Below are 24,275 nucleotides of genomic sequence, written 5' to 3'. Positions count from 1 at the left end.
AGCCATGGCTATTCTCAGCTCTCTCTGGTAGGGCATGTTTGCCGTAAGATATTCAATCATCGTCATTGCCATAGAAAGGCTTAGAGTATTGGCCACCAAGAAAACAGTGAGCGATGTGAGAACATTCTGTTCCTTAGATATGTAGTCTGGGGGATTGATCCCAGCTTGAAAGGTGACTTGGACTAAGAGCGCCGCCACCACCAGTAGTGCATTATAATTACGGGCATCACTTGCGGTGTCCCTCGAGTACTTGAACTTAAAATACTCAATCCAGTCTTCCGGCTTCCCATCCGGGAGTTGGTTTGATTGGTATCGTATCTACTCTGTCGCCACCACTACTACTAATGTCTCCCATCTGCACCGATGCCATATTTGTTTCTGATCTCAGGGATTTATATAGTAATGAAGATTAATGTTTTCAGATGGACTATTATGAAAGCTTAAATAATATTTGGAGTTGTAGAGTTATAAATATTATTTTAGTTTGGTCGAAAGTTAATTGAAATATAGCAGGTGGAGAATGAGTTTGACGGGAGGGCTTTGACGGAAGGCTTTGTCTATTTTTCAATATTCGAAATTGTTACAGTTGGAGCTTTGTCCATTTTCCAATATTGGAATATGTTTCAGTTGGAGCTTTGTCCATTTTCCAATATTGAAATATGTTTCAGTTGGAGCTTTGTCTATTCACCAATATTGGAAATTGTTTCAGTTGGAGAATGAATATACAGCTCGTGAGCTTTCAAACTTCCCAAACTTATATGCAAAATTGTGCTAGCAATTATAATATATAAATATATTATTCTTGCACAGTTATTAATTTGCATGTGGTTCGTGACCTTACAAAGGTACATAATTACGTATATATTCATGTTGAACATGATTTATGTAATTTATTTTCTCCAATGATAAATATATCATTTAAGATATATTTTTGGAAGTTGGAATTTTAAACTATTGGTAACTTCCATGTAACCTCTCCTAATAACCGTCAAAATATTTTATATAAATGTTTGGAGAGACATCTGAAAGATACAGGAAAATCAACATGCAATGGAGAGACAATCATCTTGCAAGAAACCAAGATATCTCGCAGTTCTACAATTCTACAGGAAATTCTCAAACAAAGCAACTTGAGAATTTCATTCATCTTCTTGTATCCCATAAGATTAAATCTTGAACCTTGTTGCTTTTATAGAGGGAGATTTAAAGCTTATAGGAAAGTGATTACACGCCTACGCCTTGAAGATATCAAATGATCCAGTTTTTGTTCCCTGTTGTCTTCTGTATTTTTGTTGTATCTCAAATGTATTACAGAATACAAGCACTTTTTCCAACATAATATATATATACTACTTAAAGGCACCCTAAATTACACTTAAATTTAATGCTTATTAAATTGATATTTAACTAAAAGACCAAATTTAAAACAAAATCAATAATCAAGAGATAATTTATGGTTCAATTAAAAATCAAGAATAAAAATTAATAAATATTAATAATTAAGGGATCGAATTAACTAAATAGTCCTCATCAAAGTTGATTGCTCTTGTCCTCATGTTAAAATTTTTCAGTTAGGGAGAGATTACAAGATAGAGCCCTATAGGAAAGCTACCACTAACTCTCCTACACTATATACTAGAATTAACTAACTAATCTATAGCCACAAACATACAAACTATATATTATAATATAATAAGGACATTATTATTAACACACCCCCTCAAGCACAAGGTTGGAGGGTGACAACATTGAGCTTGCCTCGGAGAGTCTGAAAACGTGGTGCTGGTAGCGGTTTGGTGAAGATGTCTGTCAGCTATTCTTTCGCAGAGACAAATTTGACAATGAAGTTCCCAGAAGCGACCTTGTCCCGGACGAAGTGGTAGTCGATTTCAACATGTTTAGTGCGGGCGTGAAAAACCGGATTAGCAGCCAGGTATGTAGCCCCAAGATTGTCGCACCACAGAGTTGCCGGTTTACCAGAGTGTAGTTCAAGTTCCTGAAGTAACGAAATAACCCAGGTGACCTCCGCAGAGACATCAGCAAGCCCTTTGTACTCGGCCTCTGTCGAAGACCGAGCTACTATGCGTTGCTTGCGAGATAGCCATAACACCAGGTTACCCCCGAGAAATACCGTGTATCCATTGAGGGATTTTGGGTCAACCGGACAACCGGCCCAGTCGGAATCAGAGAAAGCATGCAGATCGGAGGATGGTGACGCTGTTAACCGTAACCCGTAATCCTGTGTCCCTTTGACATACCGGAGAACCCGCTTGAGTGACGCCCAGTTATCTTCGGTAGGAGAGTGCATAAACTGGCATAACCTATTAACTGAATAGGAGAGATCAGTCTGAGTGATAGTCAGGTACTGGAGAGCCCCGACTATTCGACGATACTGCGTGGGGTTATCAAAAGGATCTAGTGTCGGCGTGGTTGGTTGTGTGACCGCCGCTGGTGTTGCTAAGGATTTACACTCGGACATGCCTGATCGAGTCAAGATATCCTTCATATACCGACGTTGAGACAAGATAAGCCCATCTTTGTCTAGTAGAGTTTTGATTCCCAAAAAGAAGCTTGGCGTGCCGAGGTCTCTGATCTTGAAAGTCGTCGAAAGACGGTGTAGCAGAGTCTCAATTAAAGTCGGGTCGTTGCCCATCATGATGATGTCATCGACGTATACTAGCAAATAAACCCGGGAGTCCCCTGTTGTGAAGTGAAAGAGCGAGACATTGGTCTTGGATGCCAGAAACTCGGTAGACGTTAAGAACTCATGCAGGCATTTGAACCAGGCACGAGGTGCCTGTTTTAGCCCATAGAGGAAGCGTTGAAAAACATTTTCTTTAAAATTAAAAAAAAAAAAAAAAAGACTTTTCAGTAATAGAATCCAATTCAAATACTACTTCTGTCAACATTTTAATAATTTAACGAAATTTGGAACAATTGAGTACACTGTAAATCAAATGCCAATGTAATAAAAATACTAAAAATAAAATTCTTCTGTATAAAACAAAACGTCGATTTTTTTAATAAGACATTACTTTAGATGATGCAGATTTAATATGTATGTCAATGTGAACCACAAAATTAAGATTCAATCATAATAATTTAAATATTGTCCAAGAAGAGATAATGACAATGACAATTTCACATTGATCTGTTGACTTTCCTAACCCCCAAGTCTAGCCATAGAATGATACTATGATAGAATATCCACAAATTGCAAAATCCACTGCTGACAGCCTGCCACGACCACAGCATCAACTTCACATTTAGTTCTGTCGACATTCACATTTATAATTTACATTACATAGCCGGATCCATAAATCTTTTTCGGTAGAAGTGAAAGATTATAATTAATGAAATATTTAAAAAAGATAATAAAAAATAAACACTTAGAGTTCATATTGATTAGAGAATAAAAAAATTATTAAAACGTAATAAAAAAATATTCAAAACAAAATATGAAACATAATTAATTACATATAATAATTTGAATATAAATCACTCATCTCACTATTAATATTTAAAAAAAAATCAATGTTACAATTAAAGAATTTAATTAGAATTAGAAATTAAAAATTAATCTCATAAATCAAAATTATAATCTTACTATTAATATTTAAAAAGTCAAAAATATTAATATTAAAAAAAACCCAAATGTTACAAATAAAGAATCTAATTAAATTTTGAAATTAAAAGTTAAATCTTATAAATCACAATTATAATCTTAATATTAATATAAGAAAAAGCCAAAAATGAAAATTTGAAAATTCATGTTTTAGAATTTTAACCCATGACATTAAAGACATTAGCATATACCTTATCATCTAAGTTACTTTATGTCAATAGTCCACCTTGTAAGGTGAATTATGGTCTATGGTATAATGATTGAGCTGGGCAAATTATTTTGTGGGGACTCCGATCCAAAAGATAGACAATTTACCTTTTAAATTAAAAATTCACAATTTATAATAACTCTATATTGTATTCACAAATTCTCAAAATTTATAAACACAATTTATAATTATATTCTAGCTGTTCACAATTCCAATACTAAAAATACACAAGTGTGTGTGATCCATACACAGTTGTCTACAATATATGTCTCATGGACAAGAATTCGTGAGTGAGACAATCACACACAAATTATTGCCATAGATTTATTATTTATATAGAGATAAAGTAGAGGGATCACAGGTGTTGCCTAATTTGTGACATACTACCCTAGCCTGTGGCCTCTATGTCTTAATAACAGCATTTCTTGTACAGATAAGGCAGAGACCTAACTAGATATGGTACCGCGGAAGAGACTATGATTATGGTTGTCTTAGTTGCATTGATCGGTGGTGATCTAGCTGCAGCCCAGCTATACCCAAACGCCATGCAATAGATGGATATTCTCGTCTCCCTCTGGTAGGGCATGTTTGCTGTGAGATATTCAATCATCGTCATTGCCGCAGAAAAGCTTAGAGTGTTGACCATCAAGAAAAAAATGATGTATACTGGGGAATCTTTACCGGCATCATTCTTGTATATATAGGCTGGGGGGTTGATCCCAGCTTGATAGGTGACTTGGACTAAGAGCGCCGCCACCACCAGTAGCGCGTTACGGGCATCGCTTGCGGTGTCCCTTGAGTACCGGAACTGAAAGTACTCCATCCAGTCTTCCGGCTTCCCATTTGGTAACATATTTACTCTGTCGCCCTCCCTACTACTCATGTTTCCCATCTCCACCGATGCCATATTTGTTTCTGATCTCGCTGAGGGATTTCAAAACATACATATATGCATATAATCCATACCTATATATACACAATACTAGTATGGAACGATAAGGTAATGTGTCATTCCTTGCCAACCAAAATCCACATTGACCTGTTGACTTTCCTAACCTCCAAGTCTAGCCATAGAATTATAGAATATATCTACAAATTGCAAAATCCACTGCTACGACTGCTAGCACCACCACAGCCTCAACTTCATATTTAGTTCTAATCTGTCGACTTTCACATTTATAATTTATGATAAAATTTATAATTATTTCTAGAAAAAAATAGCACCGGTACCAAGTTGCTCTCCTGTGTGGAAGGTGACTATTGGCTCTTTATGCTTAGGTAGGTTGAGAAAGTAGTTATCAACAGATTTTACATTGTAACAGAGTCAGTAGTACTCAAGTAATTTTAGTCTCACGATTATTGTTCTCGTTGCATTGCACATATATAAATTATACTATGGATCATAGTCCACAATGACATATTGCAATGTGAACCATGAATAAATACTCTTTTTTTTTTTTTTTTTTTACCAAACATAATGAACCTTCATTAAATGAAAAATGAACTTTCAAAAGATGAACATTCAATGTATTAAAAATGAACAGTATGTCAGTGATCTACCTTACTAGGAGGTAGATCATGATCCATGATATAATGATAGTGGAAAATGAGTGTAATATAACTTGGGCTTCTATATATTCTCTAGCATATAGTTGTATAGAGATTGTATAATTGTATTGAAATATTGATCCACGGCTAACAAGAAATCGGGACATTATTCATTTTGTTGTCAAGGCTGTCTACAGATGAGCAAATTTTGTGATCCACACAACTCTGCCATTATAACATGGACCATACATAGTCCACTTTACCACGTAAACCATTGATACAAGGTACATTTTTAACATATTAAAGATTCATTTTTAATAGTATATTAAATGTTCAGTATCTGTGAGACATGTTAGGTCAAAATAAAAATATAATATTTGCATTTAAAAATGTAATATTAATCAAGAATAAAGTATTTGTTACTCCCAAGAGAATATATACCCTCACAAATCCAAAGGATAAGATTTTAATGACCCTCCCAGGGTTTCCCAAATTCATTGAGTTCATCTAAAAGAGCGGCTTCAGCTTTTTCCCAAGATTCCAAGTCCCCAAGATATTTTTCTGGTCTCTGAAATTGAACTCAAAGGTCAAATTCTTGTGGTTAGAATATAGTAGCATCAGAACAGACATGTTAGAGCACTAAAACATGTAAGAACTTTAATTTGATTGTAAATGCTCTTCAACGAATGCAGATTTCTGTCCTCGTAATCGTTTTACAATGTTAAGCTCCCAATAAAATGAACATACAAATTTTTGCCATACATTTATTACTTATATGATAAACTACAGGGATCGCAGGTGTTACCCTGGCCTCTGTCTCAACAGCATTTCTTGAACAGATTAGGCAGAGTCCTAATTAGATATGGTGCCAAGGAAGCGACTACGATTAAGGCTGTCTTAGTTCCACTGATCGGTTCTGTGCTACATGAAGACCAACCATATCCAAACATCATGCAAAAACCGGCAATTCTCAGCTCTCTCTGGTAGGGCATGTTTACCGTAAGATATTCAATCATCGCCATTGCCGAAGAAAGGCTTAGAGTATTGGCCACCAAGAAAACAGTGAGGGAAAATGTGGAAAATTCAGTAGCTTTATTCTTGTATATGTAGTCTGGGGGATTGATCCCAGCTTGATAGGTGACTTGAACTAAGAGCGCCGCCACCACCAGTATCGCATTGCGGGCATCACTTGGTGTGTCCCTTGAGTACTTGAACTCAAAGTACTCAATCCAGTTTTCCGGCTTCCCATTTGGTAACATATCTACTGTGTCACCCTCCCTACTCATGTTTCCCATCTCCACCGATGCCATATTTTTTTCTGATCTTTCAATACATGTATGCATATATATAATCCATCCCTATATATATATAGACAGATACTAGTATATATGGAACATTAAGGTCATGTGCACATATATATATAAAATTGTGTGTGTGTGAGATAGAGAGAGAGAGATCAAGGGATACAATATGGGCAATTTATATCGTGCACCACAACGCACATAGTAATGTGCGTCCAGACACAAAACGCGCGCGTTTCATGCTGATGTCACTTCGTCCATCCGAACAGACCAAATTTCATTGTGTGTATTTAGTTAAAATTTTATGTGTATTGTGTTATGAGTTTATATGTATTCAGTTAAGAGTTTATGTGTATTATATTAACCAAACTCACTATGTGTATTCTTAAAAGTTTATGTATATTGTGTTATGAGTTTATGTGTATTATGTATTATGTTAGATTATGTGTATTTTGTTATGAGTTTATGTACATTTGTTGTTTTGGGAGGCGCGGGGCGCAAAGTGCTATGTGCGCCCTGATGCACGATATAAGGATTGTACAATATGCTCTGTTTAATTTCACTAATGCAAATAGGCAGATTTATAACCCAAGCTGTATAATACATCCAAAAAAAAAATTAATTTTCTCTTGTACATACATGGGCTGTCCGCCCATGTGATACCTCACACTCTCACAGCCCATGTGGCCTTCACGGCAGCCGATGTGGGCTGTCATGTGTAGCGCGTGACAGCCAATGCGCTGACAGCTCAAGTGGCTGTCAGCTATCACATGGTCTGTCAACGCAATAGTTGACCGCCCATGTACAAATAAAACATTACAATTTTATTTTTTTGGATGTATTATACAACTTCGATTATAAATCTTTTCGTTTGCATTCATGATCCTCTACACAAAATATTTAGCAATGATGAATTTCGAATTACATATTTTATTTTTCTGAAGTTCAATATGGCAAATTCATTTTTTTCAGTTTTAAAGTTTTAAAAATGTCAAAGTTTTTATCACACTCTTATGGAAGTGATAGCAATGTTGAATGTCTCGCGAATGTATTTAATTCAAGAGGTGGAAGTGAGTTTGCTTGTGCAAGGCATCAAAGAGATGTGTCTGGTCGGGTTGCATAAACATATTTAAATTCGAGTTCGAAGACTACCCGTTTTATTGTAAAAATATACTCGAATCTATATTTTTTCATTTATTTATCTTATTCAATACAGAACATTTGTTCTAAATATTATATATATCGTACATTTGTAATTTCAAGCAATGAAAATTGTAATCCACTACTTTACGATTTATTTATGCCATGTACTAGACAATTTATTTATTTATATATTCACAATACACAAAATATTATATTTAAATAGTATATCGTAATGAAATGTGCATATAGAAATGGCATGTTAAAAGTTTCACGCCATTCGCATGGATAAATATAACCACAAATTATAACATGAATCTTGGTATGTCTTCCTAATAAGGAACGATAAAGCACTGTGTCATTGTTGGGCATACAAAATCTATATTTAAACGGTAAGATCAAATGATAACATGGTCCTCTATAAAAAGTGAAAATTGATTTCAGTTGCTCAAGATTCATAATTTTTATTTTTACATTAAATTAATCTTAAATATAATACTTACTAAATTGATATTTAATTGAAATATCAAATTTGAAACAAAATCAATAATTAAGAGACCATTTACGGTCTAATTAAAAATCAAGAATAAAAATTAATAATTAAGGGATGGAATTAACTAAAAAAATTTTAGGTGTAAACCACGAGGTGGTCACGGTCCAAGTCCATCTGACTAATCCCCATTCGCTCTGAGAGGGGAAGAGCTGGCCCAGGGAATCTTCACTTATGGGAATCGAACCCAAGTTATCCCAAAATTCCGGCCCCATAAAGAGAGCTCATTTTTCATCTAAGCTACTACCTTGTGTTATAGAATTAATTAACTAAATAGTCCTCGTCAAAGTTGATTGCTCTCTTCCTCATGTTAAAATTTTTCATGCAGATTTAGAAGGAAGTATATTAACCCAATGAGATAGCTCAAGTGGCAAATGAGCTCTCTTTGAGAGAGAAGATTCTAGGATAATCTGGGTTTGATTCCCACAAGTGATGATTTTTCTTGAATAAGCTCATGTGCCTCTCCAAGTGAACGGAGATTAGTTGGATGGACCGGACCACCTTGTGTTTTTACACACACCCACACAAAAAAAAAAAAAAAAAAAAAAAAAGTGTAACATTCACGTTGTTTGAAAATTAATAATTAGCCATTAGTGAATTGTATTAACTGTTGATTGTTTTAACTAATTTAACAATCTAATCGTGTATTAATTTTTTTATAAAAATAGTTGACAAAATTATAACATGTAAAATGAATTTTAAAATTATGAATACGTTTTATAACAAAAACTAATTAATTATAATAATTACATTATAACTAATACGGAGTAATTAATAAAATAAACAATATTTATAATAATAAAAATTAAAATTAACAAATTTAATTACAGATCTTATTTTAAGATTTTAAACTACTCTAATTTAAGTTATTTAAAAATTAAAAAAAAAAAAAAAAACTCCACATTTTCTAAGACAGCCTAACATTAGTCATTTAGTAAATGTCACTGCTGGAAATCTTGCGTTTTCCGTCCAACCGTAAATTGGTCGGTATTTTACTAAAGATTTCAACTTTCTGTTACTAAAGATGGGTGGACGGAAAGTTGGTTGGAATTTCCGTCCAACGCGCAAGTGTTGAACGGAAATTCCGTCCAACACTCGCGCGTTGGACGGAAATTCCGACCAACCTATAGTGTTGGTTGGTAAAGTCAAATTGACTGATAGGTAGAAATTAAAATAGTAGGTATTTTAATATCCGTCCAACGTAATATTGGACGGAAATTTAAATAGGGGTTTTAAAAATAGGGTTTTAATATTTCATTTCGCACCCCGACGACTGTTTGTTCTCAAAAAGTCCGCTTCAATTCCTTTCGCACAGCCGCTCAGCCACCGCCCCGCACACCGCTCACCACTTCGCACACTGAACACCGCTCAGCCACCGCCCACCGCCACACCACCCCGCACTGCATCCCAATCGCAGCAAGCCTCCAACAGCAGCGAGGCTTCAATTCGACAGCAGCGGCAGCGAACTTCGGCTTCGACACCTTCAATAGCAGCGAGCATCGGTGAGACCGGCGGTGAGCTTCCTTCAGCAGCGAACGACGACGTGTTTTTTGTTTCGGCAGCAAGCAGGTTAGTCATTTTTTTTTCCATTCATACCTAGGGTTTTATTTTTGGTTAATTTCCCCAGATTTTTTACATGTGTTATTTATTTATCAAATTTCTACTTGTTTCTTAATAGATTTCTAGTTGTTCTTTTTCCTCAGATTTTTTACTTGTTTTTTTAATAAGATTTCATACTTGTTTACAGATTTACATTTCTAATGTTTACGGACAACTTGATGTGAATTTGTGGCAGTGAATTGGACGCTGTGATTTTTAACAGGTTCCAGAAATATGGAAGAAACCAATTAGTGATATTTGCCAATGCATTACTCGACCAAAGAATAGAATAAGTGTGTAAATGGTACTCTGATTTTTGGAATTCCAATTTTATTTGCCACATGAATTTGGCTTTTAATAGAGAATTGTTCTTGGTTCAGGGACAAGGACTGGAACAAATAGCTCATGCTAATGGAGGATTGAATCAAATGAAAGCAGGAGTAAGTCAATAGTACATTGCCATACATTCTTTAGTCTCTCTCTTCCTCAGTGCTGCTTGGTATGTTTCTATAAACTAGAACTATTTCCCGTCTTTTCCTTTTCATCAAATGATAGTAGTTTTTACTGATTGCGATCAACTATCATTTCATTGTTTGGTTCTAGAATATTGAGTTCTATAATTCTGCTTTAGTGTTCAGATCTAACGATACTAGAGTGGTTGGTTGTTGAATGCGGTGTTCACTTGTATTTTTCTCCCTTTATACAGAACATTTCATTTTCTTTTGGAGCTTTCTCTATCTGATAATCTGAAACTCAAACAGATGGCTCAGAAGTAGTGAAGGATAAAGACTCAACTTTTATGTGTTTGAATACAGTGTTTATTGCTGATTCTTGCATTTATTGTGATTCTTTAGATTTAATAGCCAATTATGCTTTCATATATGTTCTCTTATCATGAAGATGGCCGAACTCATGTATGCATCTCTATATTCTTTACCCTCTTACTCTCTTCCTTGCATTGCACCAACTTACTGAATCGCTTGGGCTTTACTTGGAGTTCTACATATCTACAGTGAATGAAAATCTGTGACATTTCCTCATATTAAAGATTATTGTGGATGATTATTAGTTATTATCTACTATAATATCATTCTTAGTGAATTATTTTGTTGAAATTGTGGGCATTAACATCTATAAATATGGATCGGAGCATTCTTCTTTCTTTTTCCAGCCTGCAGATTGGGATGAAAGAGAGTAAGGGACAACTTACATTTGACATTTTCCTATTAGCATCACTGTGTGTATCTCTTCCTTAAGTGAGTTAAATTGTTGCACTAATTGGTACTCAATTATATATCTTCCTTAAGTGATACTGGACAATTATTGTTTTGTTATGTTTTAAGTTCAATCTATAGTATAACGTGTGAAAGCAGCAGTTCAGCAAGACTTGTGGAGTACATCTCTTATACTAAACAAACTTTAGAATTAGGATGTAAGAATTTAGAAGTTTTCTATTTTTTCTGTGTTAGATTACTTAAACATAAAAGACATTCCTTTAATTTTCTAGTCATTTTGTAAAATGCATAGGTATCTACTCATTCAGTGTTAGATTACTTATATCACGGTCCATTTTTGGTGAAGGTTTACACTTGATCAACTTCATTGAAGGAGGTTGTGGATGCTGCATTGATCAAAGCCATTGAAGCAGTGCCGCATTTGAAGGCTTATTTGGGTGCAGCGAGCATACTTATGTAGTATCAAATAAGTATATTTTCATACTTAAGTAGTACGAAGTATCAATCAAGTAGTATATATTTTTTATGTTTTTTTTTTTATGAACATGAACATAATTTTTGTTGTAAATAATTTTGATGTTTAAATATATTTTCAATTTTCAATTTTCAATTTAGTGTGTTCATTAATTTGTTGATGACATAATTTATTAACAAAAGTTATAAATAAAATTATGGTAATATAAAAATAATAAAAATATTCCATATGATTTAGGATTTTCCTACCAACAGTTGGAAGGAAAATAACAAAATATAATAGGTGAGTTTTCCGTCCAACATTGGGTCGGAATTTCCGACCAACGCACGTAGTTGGACGGAATTTCCGACCAACGCACAAAGTTGATCGGAAGTTCCCACGTTTTAAAAATGGTGGGTTATTTTTTGGAATTTTCGTCCAATTTTTGTTCGTTGGACGCTATTTCTGACCAAAAATTGTAGTTGGACGGAATTTCCCACGGAGGCTTTTCCGAACGTTCCTTTTGGTCGGTATGTTGGACGAAAACGTCGTTTCCGACCAATATATTGCATTTTCCGTCCAACATTTGTTGGACGGAAAATGCGAAATTTCCAGCAGTGTGTTAGGACTTGTATTTATGGTACACTAGAATTCTATTCTTGTATGTGTTAGACTAGGACTCTAGTCTTACTTCCTTGCTTATATATCCTTTGTATTGTGTCTGATTATGATTATCAATATACAACTACATTCATCTGGTATCAAGAGACCCGGGTTCTTTATTCTTCTTTTCTTTTTCCCGATGGATCAGCAAGCTAGTAACGCCGATGTCTCTTCCGAACGAACCGTTTCGGTTCCGAGCGCGACAGCCCCCACGGCTCATCTCTCGTTGTCTGCTGCTCACCATTTTGTTTCGATGAAGCTCACGTCCTGGAACTATTTGTTCTGGCGGACTCAATTGGTGCCTTTTCTCAGTGGTCAAGGTTTGCTTGGCTTCGTTGATGGCACGTATCCTTGTCCTTCTGTCGCTCCCGCTGTCGCTGTTTCTCCTGGTGCTACCGTGGTCGAATCTGCTGTGCCCGATCCATCAGTTGCTCGTGCGGCGTGGTTGCAGCAAGACCAAGCAGTCCTTTCAATGCTAATCTCCTCTCTCTCTGAGGAGGTTATGCATCATGCGGTAGGTCGGGCGACGTCTCGGCAAGTTTGGATGGCGATTGAGCGTGCTCTTGGTTCGACCACTCGTGCCCGTATTCTTCGTTTGCTTGGACAGTTGCAGAATCTTCGGCAAGGGACTGAGTCCGTGGCCGACTACCTTGGTCGTGCGCAGGTCATAGTCGAGGACTTAGCCTTGGCCGGTCGCCATGTTTCGTTGGATGACCAGAATTTGTATGTTTTCCGTGGATTGCGCTCGGAGTATCGGCCTCTTGCAGCGACTCTGACGACGGGTGAGCCGGTCTCTCTTACTGAACTCGCGGATTTTTTGGTCGCGCACGAGTTTATATGTGCGGATGATGGTGCTGTCGGAGGGCCTTCTGGTCCGGCAGCGATGGTTGTACAGCGTGGCGGCAGGTCTGGTGGCCGAAATGGTCGGGGTGGCCGTGGCCGTGGGCAGCGTGGTCGCGGTCGTGGTCAGAATCGCGGTGGTGGTGGCCGCTCGTATGTTCCGCGGTGTCAGTTGTGTAATGCCCAGGGTCACACTGCCCATACATGTTTTCAGCGTTATGCTCAGGATCCGGCTCCTCAGACTCATATGGCTTTTCAGACTGGTGATGCTGATTCTGCGGGTCCTCATGATTGGTTCCCCGACACCGGTGCTATGGATCACGCCACCCCGGATGCCTCGGTGATGTCCTCTATGGTTGAGTATACTGGCCCGGACACTCTCCGTGTTGGAAACGGTGCAGGTTTGCCTATTTCTGGTCTTAGTCATGCTTCGTTAACCACTGCGTCTCTTTCGTTTAATCTATCTAATGTCTTACATGTTCCCTCTCTTTCTGCGTCATTATTATCTGTTCGTAAGTTTGCCACCGATAATAATGTCTTTTTCAAATTTCACCCTGATGTTTTCTTTGTGAAGGATCCTTCAACCAAGGCGGTCCTGTATGAAGGCCGCACCTATGGTGGTCTGTATACGTGGCCAATGTCGCCTTCCGCGTCTGCTGCGTTCTTTGCGTCTCGGGCATCTCCTTTGGTTTGGCACAAGCGTCTTGGACATCCACACCATCGCGGCTTGGGTCAAGTATTGAAGTCTTGTCCTGTTAGTTCGTCTGTTAAAAGTATTAGTTCGTCTTTGTGTTCACCTTGTCAGCTTGGGAAGTCCTCTCGGTTTCCCTTGCCTCGTGTTAGTTCGTCGAGTCGTCATGCACTTGATTTGATTTATACCGATATACGGGGCCCTGCGCCTGTTACATCTGTTAATGGTTATCGATATTTTGTTTTATTCGTTGATGACTTCTCTCGCTTCACTTGGTTGTTTCCTATGCGTGCAAAAACGGACTTATATGATATTTTTACTCGTTTTCGTCTTATGGTTGAGCGGTCTTTTTCCTGCAAAATTAAGTGTCTACAATCGGATTTAGGGGGAGAGTATAAAAAATTACATACTACTCTCACTAGTCTTGGTATTGTTCATCGCCAATCCTGTGCCTATACGCATGAGCAGAATGGCCGGGTTGAGCGAAAACATCGTCATGTCGTTGAGACTGGCCTTGCTTTAATGGCTCAGGCTTCTGTTCCTATTCGGTTTTGGGAGTATGCTTTTGAGGTCGCCGTTTATCTTATTAATAGGTTGCCTACGTCTGTTCTAGGGAATTCTAGTCCGTATCAATTGCTATATCGCTCTCCTCCCTCCTATTTGTTTTTGCGAGTCTTCGGATGTCTTTGTTTTCCATTACTATGCCCGTATAATAAAAATAAACTTGAGTATCGATCGGCTCCCTGTGTGTTTTTAGGGTATCCTCATTCTTTTCGTGGTTATCGTTGCATGAATCTTGCCACTAATAAGGTTTTTGTTTGACGACACGTGAGATTTGATGAATCCGTGTTCCCTTTTGTTTCTGCTTCTGCTCCGCAGGTTCTGCCCTCTGAGAATGCATCTGATCCGTGATCTGTGGCTCCTGTGCATGTTGCCTCCTGTTTGCCGTCATTACCTGTTACGGTAGCTCCACGTGCAGCTCAGGAGACAGGTGTTGTGCCTGATTTGCGGCAAGCAGCGCCTTTGCATGCTGCTGCTCCATCCAGTGAAGCAGCGATGGCCTCAACGCCCACGGCAGTCCCGGTTCGGCGCCGGCGGCGTCGGCAGCTCCTCCCAAGGTCGCACTCTATGTCCTTGCGCAGTATGGGGGTGGCTGCCGAGGATCATGTGGCACTGGTTACTCAGTCTTCTAATCCGGATCTGACGTGCTTTTCTCAAGCGGTGAAATCTCCGCAGTGGCGTGAGGCGATGGACACTGAATTTAATGCGTTGCTGCATAATGACACATGGCGGCTAGTTCCGGAGGTTCACGGTATGAATGTTGTCGGCTGTAAGTGGGTTTTTCGGACCAAGCGCAAGGCGGATGGTTCTGTTGAGCGATATAAGGCCAGACTCGTGGCCAAGGGGTTTAACCAAGTGGCTGGTCAAGATTTTTTCGATACGTTCAGTCCGGTGGTCAAACCCACCACGGTACGTTTGTTGCTCTCTCTTGCCGTGTCTCGTGACTGGGTGATCCGGCAGCTTGATATTCACAATGCGTTTCTCAATGGCAATTTGTCGGAGACTGTTTATATGCGTTAGCCGCCTGGGTATGAAGATAAGAGTAAACCAGGTCATGTCTGTTTGCTACAACGGTCGCTCTATGGTCTTAAACAGGCTCCGCGGGCGTGGTTTACTCGGTTACATGATTTCTTGGTTTCTGCTGGGTTTGCTTCCTCGAAAACTGATGTGTCCTTGTTTATTCACTCTAGCTCTAATTTTCAGTTGTTTGTTCTCGTCTATGTGAACGATATTCTTGTGATTGGTTCTGATCAGGCTCAGGTCGCTAGCTTAATTTCTCGGATGGTCACTGTTTTTAAGGTTCGAGATATGGGGGCTCCGTCCTTCTTTCTTGGTATTGAGACGGTCTCTCATCAAGGTGGTCTTTTGTTGTCTCAGAAGCGGTACATGGGTGATCTTCTGAAGTGAGCTGGCATGGTTGATTGCAAGGCTCTTGGCACGCCAGTCTCTCTGGTCAAGGTGGCTGAGGAGTCCGCGGTTCCGTATGCAGATCCTACTCAGTACCGGAGTCTGGTTGGGGCTCTTCAGTATCTTACTGTCACCAGGCCTGATATTTCTTTTGCAGTGAATCAGCTCTGTCAGCGCATGCAAGCTCCTACCACGGCTGACTGGTCTATGCTCAAGCGGGTTCTACGCTATGCGAAAGGTACCACGCATCTCGGCTTATTTATCCGGAAGTCGCCTTCTGCCTCTATTCATGCGTATTCTGATTCTGATTCGGCCGGTGATCCGGTTGATCGGAAGTCAACGAGTGGTTTTGCGGTGTTTTTTGGGTGTAACTTGGTCTCATGGGTGTGTAAGAAGCAACGTACTGTGGCCCGTTCTTCCACGGAGGCTGAGTACAAAGCTATTGCGGATGTGGCTGCTGAGGTCACCTGGCTTGTCTCCTTACTGCGCGAGTTGCGTATTTCATTCACGGCTCCGCCTCGGCTATGGTGTGACAATTTAGGGGCCACCTACCTGTGTGCCAATCCGGTTTTTCATGCTCGGACGAAGCATGTCGAGATCGACTACCACTTTGTTCGTGACAAAGTGTCTAAGGGTGAAATACAAGTTCATTTTATTTCTACAAAGGATCAGCTTGCTGACATATTTACTAAGTCTTTGGCCAGCAAGCGCTATCAGTTTTTATGTGACAAGCTCAATGTTGTTGGCTATCAACCTTGCACTTGAGGGGGAGTGTTAGAACTTGTATTTATGGTACACTAGAATTCTATTCTTGTATGTGTTAGATTAGGACTCTAGTCTTACTTCCTTGCTTATATATCCTTTGTATTGTGTCTGATTATGATTATCAATATACAACTACATTCATCGTAAACTCCAAGTTAAGTCACAAGTCACAACCCCATCTTAACATTTAATTTTGTCGAGATTCACATTTTCAATAAAATTAGTTTCCATTTTTGTTTCACTGTATCATTTGATTTGATTTTTTCTTTTAGAAAAGGAAAGGGCTTGGAAATCAAACATGTAACATCCTAATATGGCGATTTATACTGTGAACTGCAGTCCACAATGCGTTATGGTTCAGGTATCAAAACGGTGTCGTTTCTTTTAATGAAAAGAAACGGCACATGTTTCGCGCCGTCCGCAAAAAGTAACTTTGATTGTATAACATATTCAGTTTCATTTTGTATACACTATTATAACACCCCACTTTTCTTAAACTTAATTAAAGTTCTAAAACTAAATTAAGATAAACTAAGCAACGAAAAATCAAACTTAATTAACAAACTTAGTGGGAATGTCACCGCCACAACCACCTTCCCACGGTGATTGCACAGGCTAAGGGTAAAACTAAACATCAAGTCAAACTAACATCCGAAATTTACTACATTAAAGTAACTTGGTGAAAAGTACCCCGGTGTCTATCACCGACAGAACAAAAGGTGTCTACATCCATAATCTCAAAAACAACGATAATAGATTAAAGAGTTTAGACTACATAGCAACTAACTACACTAGTCTAACTCGAGCACTCTCAAAAGCTGGGCCCACCTGAAAGGGGTTTTGCAAAACAACAAGTAGACAAGTAGAAAATACCCGTTAGCACGAAGCTAAGTATAACCACACTCAACCCTGTAAAATACTACAGTATATACTTTGGAAAAACATTTGAGCTCCTCTGAAGAGCAATGCTCATCTTACAAACATAATTGTTTGCCCATCAATATGGGCAAGTATTGAGAAGTCCAAAGTTTTTTTTTTGAGACGTAAAGGAAAATTAAAAATGGAAAGAAAATATTTCAATAATAATATTTTAATCATCAAATAGTAAAGACATATTTTTAAAAATAGTAAAGGTACATGAAATTTTTCACGAAAATATTTCAATAATAATATTCTACATCATCAAATTAAAATGGAACGGAAATTCGGTAAAAATATCACTGCATCTATATTCTAATTGACTGAAAATAAAAGAGAATAATTGATTGAAAATGGATCTATTATTACTAATTGACTGAAAATATAAAAGGAAATGAATATTAATAAGCGATTACAAATAAAAAATGATCCATAATTGACTAAAAAAAAAATAAATGGTCAGATCATTGCATTTTAATTAAAAATGGAATGGAAATTAATAATTGGAGGAAAATATTTCAATAATAATATTCTACATTATCAATAGTAAATGCATATTTTAAACAATAGTAAAGGTAAATTAAAAATGGAATGGAAATATTTCAATAATAATATCTACATCATCACATAAAAATGGAACGAAAATTAGGTAAAAATATCAATGCATTTGATATTCTAATTGACTAATTTACTGAAAATATATAAAAAAAAATGGCTAAAAATGAATCTGATATTACTAATTAACTGAAAATATAAAAGGATAACTAATTGAGTGATATTCTACCATTATATATTTTCACCCAAGTAACCCATCTTGATGGATTGAAAGTGTTAGCTCTAGACGAAGATGAACAAGATTGTGTTGCCACTACCAATGTCGTCTACAAAGAGGTTTCAATAATGTGTAAATATAATCGGTGATATTAAGTTTTTTTTTTTAAATGAAAAAATTGATGTATATCTTGACAAAAAAATATATCTTCCTTACAAGTGAATAAGAATAGCAATTCATCTCTATAACTGAGTTGTTAGAGATCGAGCACATTTGCCTAATTTATGAAAATATTAAACAATGATAAATAAAATCTTCAAAGTTATAGCTCCGCATGCGTACATCTAAATATAGCTATTAATTTGAGCAATTATTTGCACAAATTCAAGCAATGATAACATCAAAATATATTAACGATCCAAATCATATCTTTAATTGTACTATATAATATTTGATGTTCTAATTTAAATAATTATATATCGATTCATATATTATTAATATATTACAACAAATCCATTACGTGCATCGCACGGGTGCAAATACTAGTATCTACAAATTGCAAAATCCACTGTTGGCACGACAACAGCCTCAACTTTACATTTTGTTTCGTGGACTTTCACATTTACAATTTACGGGAGATTCAGAAATCTTTTTCAGCGGGGCAAAAGATTAAAATTAATGAAATATTTTGAAAAAAAAAAATTAAAATACTTAGAGGTTGAATCATAAGTATTATTAACTAGAGATCGATTAAAAAAATATATTAAAACATAATAAAAATATTCAAAATAAAATATGAAACATAATTAATTAGATATAATATTTTGAATATAAATTACATTATAAATCATTATCTCACTATTAATATTTAAAAAAAAAAACATCAATGTTACAAATAAAGAATTTAATCAGAATTAGAAATTAAAAATTAATCTCATAAATCACAATTATAATCTTACTATTAATATTTAAAAAATGCCAAAAATATTAATATTAAAAAATGAGGAAAAAAAAAACTCCAATGTTACAAATAAAGAATCCAATTAGAATTAAAAATTAAAAGTTAATCTCATAAATCACAATTATAATCTTACTATTAATATTTAAAAAGACCCAAGAAAATGAAAATTTATTTGAAAATTCATGTTTTAGGATCTGCACGGACCGCACCAATGACATTTAAGACATTAGCATATACCTTATCATCTAGGCTATTTTATGTCAATGGTCCACCTTGTAAGGTGAATCATAGTCCACGATATAATGATTGAACTATTATTTATCCGGCCACATTTTATTAATATACCCACATCAAACCTTATAATTGTTTTTACTGATATGTAAATACCCACATTCTCTTTTCACTAATATAATATGGTGTGTGATATATATGCATCATAACTATTTGTTTTATATTCATGCATTAGCTAACTGTAAACTAATTTGATGGTTCTATTACAAATTAATTATGTAAAGGCAGGTAAGAAATGAGTTGAGAAATTCATGTGCCTGCCATGCTAAGCTGAGGTCTGGTATACCCACCCAATAGTGAGAAAGTGAGACAGAAAAATGTTGTGTAACCATATGGCTTGTTTGTTATGCCTAAAAAGGAGATGAACATATCATTGCATGCTAAGTTGTAAGTTAGTTCTCTATTCTTCTTGTAAATTATCTTCTTGTAAATTTTTTTCTAATTTCTATTCTTGTTATGCTTTTCTAGTAGCAGCCTAGGATTTCGGAAGCTCAGTCACAAAAGGTAATGGGGTTTGGTTAATAGTTGTTAGCTGATTGAGTAAGTGAGTCTAACTAGTTGATAGCATTCACGGATTGTAGAAAAGTGTTTGGTAAATTAACTGTTAGCTAATTACTTTGAGCAGCTTTTTGAATTTTAACATTTTAGAGTAATAAGTTGTTACAAAAAATTAATTAATTAAATACTTATATTGATTGTTTTTTTTTTTTTTTTTGAAAGTTATTGGCTCTATTACATTGTAGTATCTGTTCATATACTTTCTCAACCTACTGAAACACAAAGAACCAATAACGCCTCCAGGTACCATTAGACCACATAGTCCTGGTACTTATATTGATTGTTTAATCAAGCCAAACAACTAATATAATAGTGATTAAATAAGTCAAAATTAACTTATAAGCTAACTATGTTACTAAATAGGACCAATATCAACGGCTCTCTGTCACTTTCTCGATGCATGGTTAAAAAGAAGATTTTGGTGAAAGATGAATGGTGGAGAGACCAAATTAAACAGTTTCTCTTTTTATGATCATTGATAAGCAATACCATCTTATTTGAAAATTTTAAGTATAAAACCTGCCAAAAAAATGAAAATTGAGTGTGATGAGAACAATAGTTTTAAGAAATGATTTTATTATTGATGAATTCATTGTATTAATGTATATGTATGTATGTATGTATAAGGATATAAAGAGTCGTATTTAAAGATAAGAACGGTAAATGATATATTCTCAATAATACAGAAGGAGAAGGAACTTTAGTGTGCCTAAAATACATAATCTTAATAAGTATAATATTTATATGTAAAATTATGATACTATTTTGAGTATATAAAATTGATTGTTAATAATAGAGTTAATTTCAGCAATGGTCCTCCGACTACTGTGATTTTTCAAAATTGATCCTGGACTTTTAATTTGGACGAAAAAGACACTTGACTTTCAGATTTGTTCTAGTAATAGTCTTTCTGTGAATTTACTGTTAGTTTAACGTTAAAAGCAGAGGTAAAAGTGTCCATTCATATGATGGGTGGTTCTTCCCATTTGTTCCAATGACGTGAACGACGTTCAAAGCAAGATTCCCTTCACGGGGAAGGCTTTCTAGATGATGTCTTATTACAGCATTCCCTTCATGGTTTACAAGTGCAATATTCTCCAACCTGGAGACATCAAGACCACCATCTGTAAGCTTCCTGTCTCTCTCCTTTTCTGAGACTTCATTGAACATCCACAACTTTGAACCAGGTGCTAAGAAGGCTTCTAATACCTAAAATGCATATAACTGGAAAAAATGAGTAGGAAATCTTATATTTTATTCTTATTTCCATTCCTAGTTGAGCCAAGAAGCAATAAAATGTGAAGGGATTCATAGCGGAAAAATTAGAATGTGAATTAGGTATAGGAGAGTGGCAGTAATGTCTACCACCAGAGTCTATGCACATAGCATGTCGGCCATGTTCTGGGAAATCTGTTGAGTCAATGCAAGATTACCATTATCATATCTTCCATATCTTGTCGCCAACCACAAAAGAGAATCCTCTCTGGAGACCTGGCCTTTGGATGATTAAATTTTTCGGCAGATTTCCCCTCTGAACTTGCAGCATTCATGTGAAACAAAAAGGAATTAGGAGCTTTGATTGATTTAACTTACCACAATCATATCATCAATGTCCCATCTCCATCCACAAAGTAGAATCTTCTGTCTTTTTTGTTGACCGAGCAATGTGTATGGTTACCTATTGTCACCTACTTAGTTATCAAGATTTCATACATTTCTGTAGATTGACTGCCAAGCTAGGCTGAATCCTGATCAGAGTGCATTCTCTCAATTCAAAACACATCCATAGTAAACCTAACTTATGAATCATAATTATTTAAAAGAATAGCGGCCCTGGAGCATATGAGTCATCATCTTCCGCAACAACAAGAACTTCATCACCTTCTTGCAGAACATAGGAATCCACGTACGGGATTCAGAATGATTTTTCCACCACATGATTTTCTCGGAATGTGTTGCCAACATCTCCCAAACATAAGCTCATATAAACCCAGCAAATGAATGGACACTTTTACCCCTGCTTTTAACATCAAACTAACAGCAAATTCACGGAAGGACTACTACTGGAACAAATCTGAAAGTCAAGTGTCTTTTTCGTCTAAATTAAAAGTCAATGACCAATTTTGGGAAATCGCAATAGTCGGAGGACTATTGCTGGAATTAACTCGTTAGTAATAATAAATATTATAATACTTATCAATTGAAAATTGTGATACTTATACATAGATGTCTACAATAAAATTCAATCCTGTCTTATGGACAAAAATTCATAAGTGAGATGATCTCACACAAATTTTTGTCGTACATTTATTACTTATATGATAAACTACAGGGATCGCAGTTGTTGCCTAATTCGTAACATATATACCCTGGCCTCTATGTCTTAATTACAGCATTTCTTGTACTTATTAGGCAGAGACCTAACTAGATATGGTACCAAGGAAGCGACTATGATGAAGGCTGTCTTAGTTGTACTGACCGGCTCTGTGCAAGCTGCAGACCAGCCATACCCAAACATCATGCCAGAAATGGCTATTCTCAGCTCTCTCTGGTAGGGCATGTTTGCAGTAAGATATTCAATCACCGTCATTGCCGAAGAAAGGCTTAGAGTATTGGCCACCAAGAAAACAGTGAGGGAAAATGTGGAAAATCCATGAGTAATATTATTCTTGTATATGTAGTCTGGGGGATTGATCCCAGCTTGAAAGGTGACTTGGACTAAGAGCGCCGCCACCACCAGTATCGCATTGCGGGCATCACTTGCTGTGTCCCTTGAGTACTTGAACTCAAAGTACTCAATCCAGTCTTCCGGCTCCCTATCTGGGAGTTGGTCTGGTAATATATCTACTCTCTCGCGACCCCTACTACTCGGGTTTCCCATCTCCATCGATGCCATATTTGTTTCTGTGGGATTTCAAAGCATGCATATAATCTATACCTATATATACAGATACTACTATGGAACGATAAGGTACTGTGTTATTCCTGGCCAACCAAAATCTATATATATTTTGCACTCTATATATATATATATATATATATATATGAACTGTGAACATATATATATATATATGGCCGATAAGGTGCCCTAGCTCTTCGTTCAAGGTGATTTTTGGCTGGTCTCTCTCTCTAAGATAACACGAAAGAGGCCTTTTGGCTGAACTGTACTCTCATATATATATATATATGGACGATACGGTGCCCTAGCTCTTCGTCCAAGGGGATTTTTGGCTGGTCTCTCTCTCTCTAAGATAACACGAAAGAGGCCTTTTGGCTGAACTGTACTCTCTTTATCTTCTCTCTAGAACGTACAACATTGAATGAAAAATGCTCTAAGAGGCTAATTATACAAATCAAAGCACACAAACAAATCACCTTAAGAACATAAATTATATGCACATTTAAAGCTTTACATCGATGCATTTAAGTACACAAATCAGACACCATAAGTATACAAACAACGCACCTTAAGTACACAAATCAAACAACTTAACTAATAACATAAACCATACACCTAAAATTTTAAAATGGCGCACCTTAAGTTTCAACAACTCAAGCACCTTAAGCATACAAATCACGCACCTTAAGAAGAAAATCATGCACTTACCTACACAAACCTCGCACCTTAACAACTTTAAGTTTCAACGACTCAGACACCTTAAGAAGGAAAATGACGTGCCTTAAGTACACAAACGTCGCACCTTAACAACCGCACAATCGCACCTGAGAAGGCCAACCACACAAAAACATATATATATATATATATATATATATATATATATATATATATATATATATATATATATATATATATATACACGCGCACACACACACACACATTGATTCAAATACAAACCATGCTTCCGGTGTAGATTCACCATCAAGTATGCATAAATGCACCACAATGAAATTAAATACACCAATGCACCACAAAACGTACCACATACCAAAAAATCACCACATCTAATGGTGCATTTTTGAATACTTTGTAGTGCATTTTTGCGTACCTAATGGTGAGTGACAGCACGACCGCACGAGAATACTGTCCGCACAAGAACTTAACCATATATCCAAGCCATATTTTGTCTCGTGCATTTGTGGAGTTAAATCCGAGTCATTGATCTAGCCTAGATCAACGTCCAGGATTAACAATGATTTAAAAAATGTGGTGTCAATTTTGTCTTTTTG

General features: G+C 36.5%; 1 protein-coding gene across 1 annotated transcript; it reads right to left on the bottom strand.

Annotated features, from left to right (window-relative positions):
* Positions 1–5,859: 5,859 nt before the first annotated feature.
* On the bottom strand, positions 5,860–23,075 carry LOC109160781. Its single transcript, XM_019309023.1, has 2 exons — positions 22,859–23,075; positions 5,860–6,581 (listed from the first exon to the last, which is right to left on the bottom strand). Exons 1-2 carry the CDS (start codon positions 22,981–22,983, stop codon positions 6,200–6,202), a joined length of 507 nt encoding a protein of 168 aa, XP_019164568.1. The 5' UTR covers positions 22,984–23,075; the 3' UTR covers positions 5,860–6,199.
* Positions 23,076–24,275: the final 1,200 nt, after the last annotated feature.

The sequence above is a fragment of the Ipomoea nil genome, unplaced genomic scaffold (genome assembly GCF_001879475.1).
Source record: "Ipomoea nil cultivar Tokyo-kokei standard unplaced genomic scaffold, Asagao_1.1 scaffold2921, whole genome shotgun sequence".
NCBI lineage: Eukaryota > Viridiplantae > Streptophyta > Magnoliopsida > Solanales > Convolvulaceae > Ipomoea > Ipomoea nil.
Note: the sequence above shows the minus strand (reverse complement) of the source record. Positions and strands in the feature narration are given on the sequence as shown.

Bases quoted from the DNA above. Each gene is read 5' to 3' on its own strand.
- LOC109160781 (XM_019309023.1), bottom strand. From the start codon at position 22,983: ATGGCATCGATGGAGATGGGAAACCCGAGTAGTAGGGGTCGCGAGAGA. The intron at 6,582-22,858 runs GGACACAGCAAG...CAAGTACTCAAG, and splicing joins TTTGAGTTCAAGTACTCAAG to GGACACACCAAGTGATGCCC.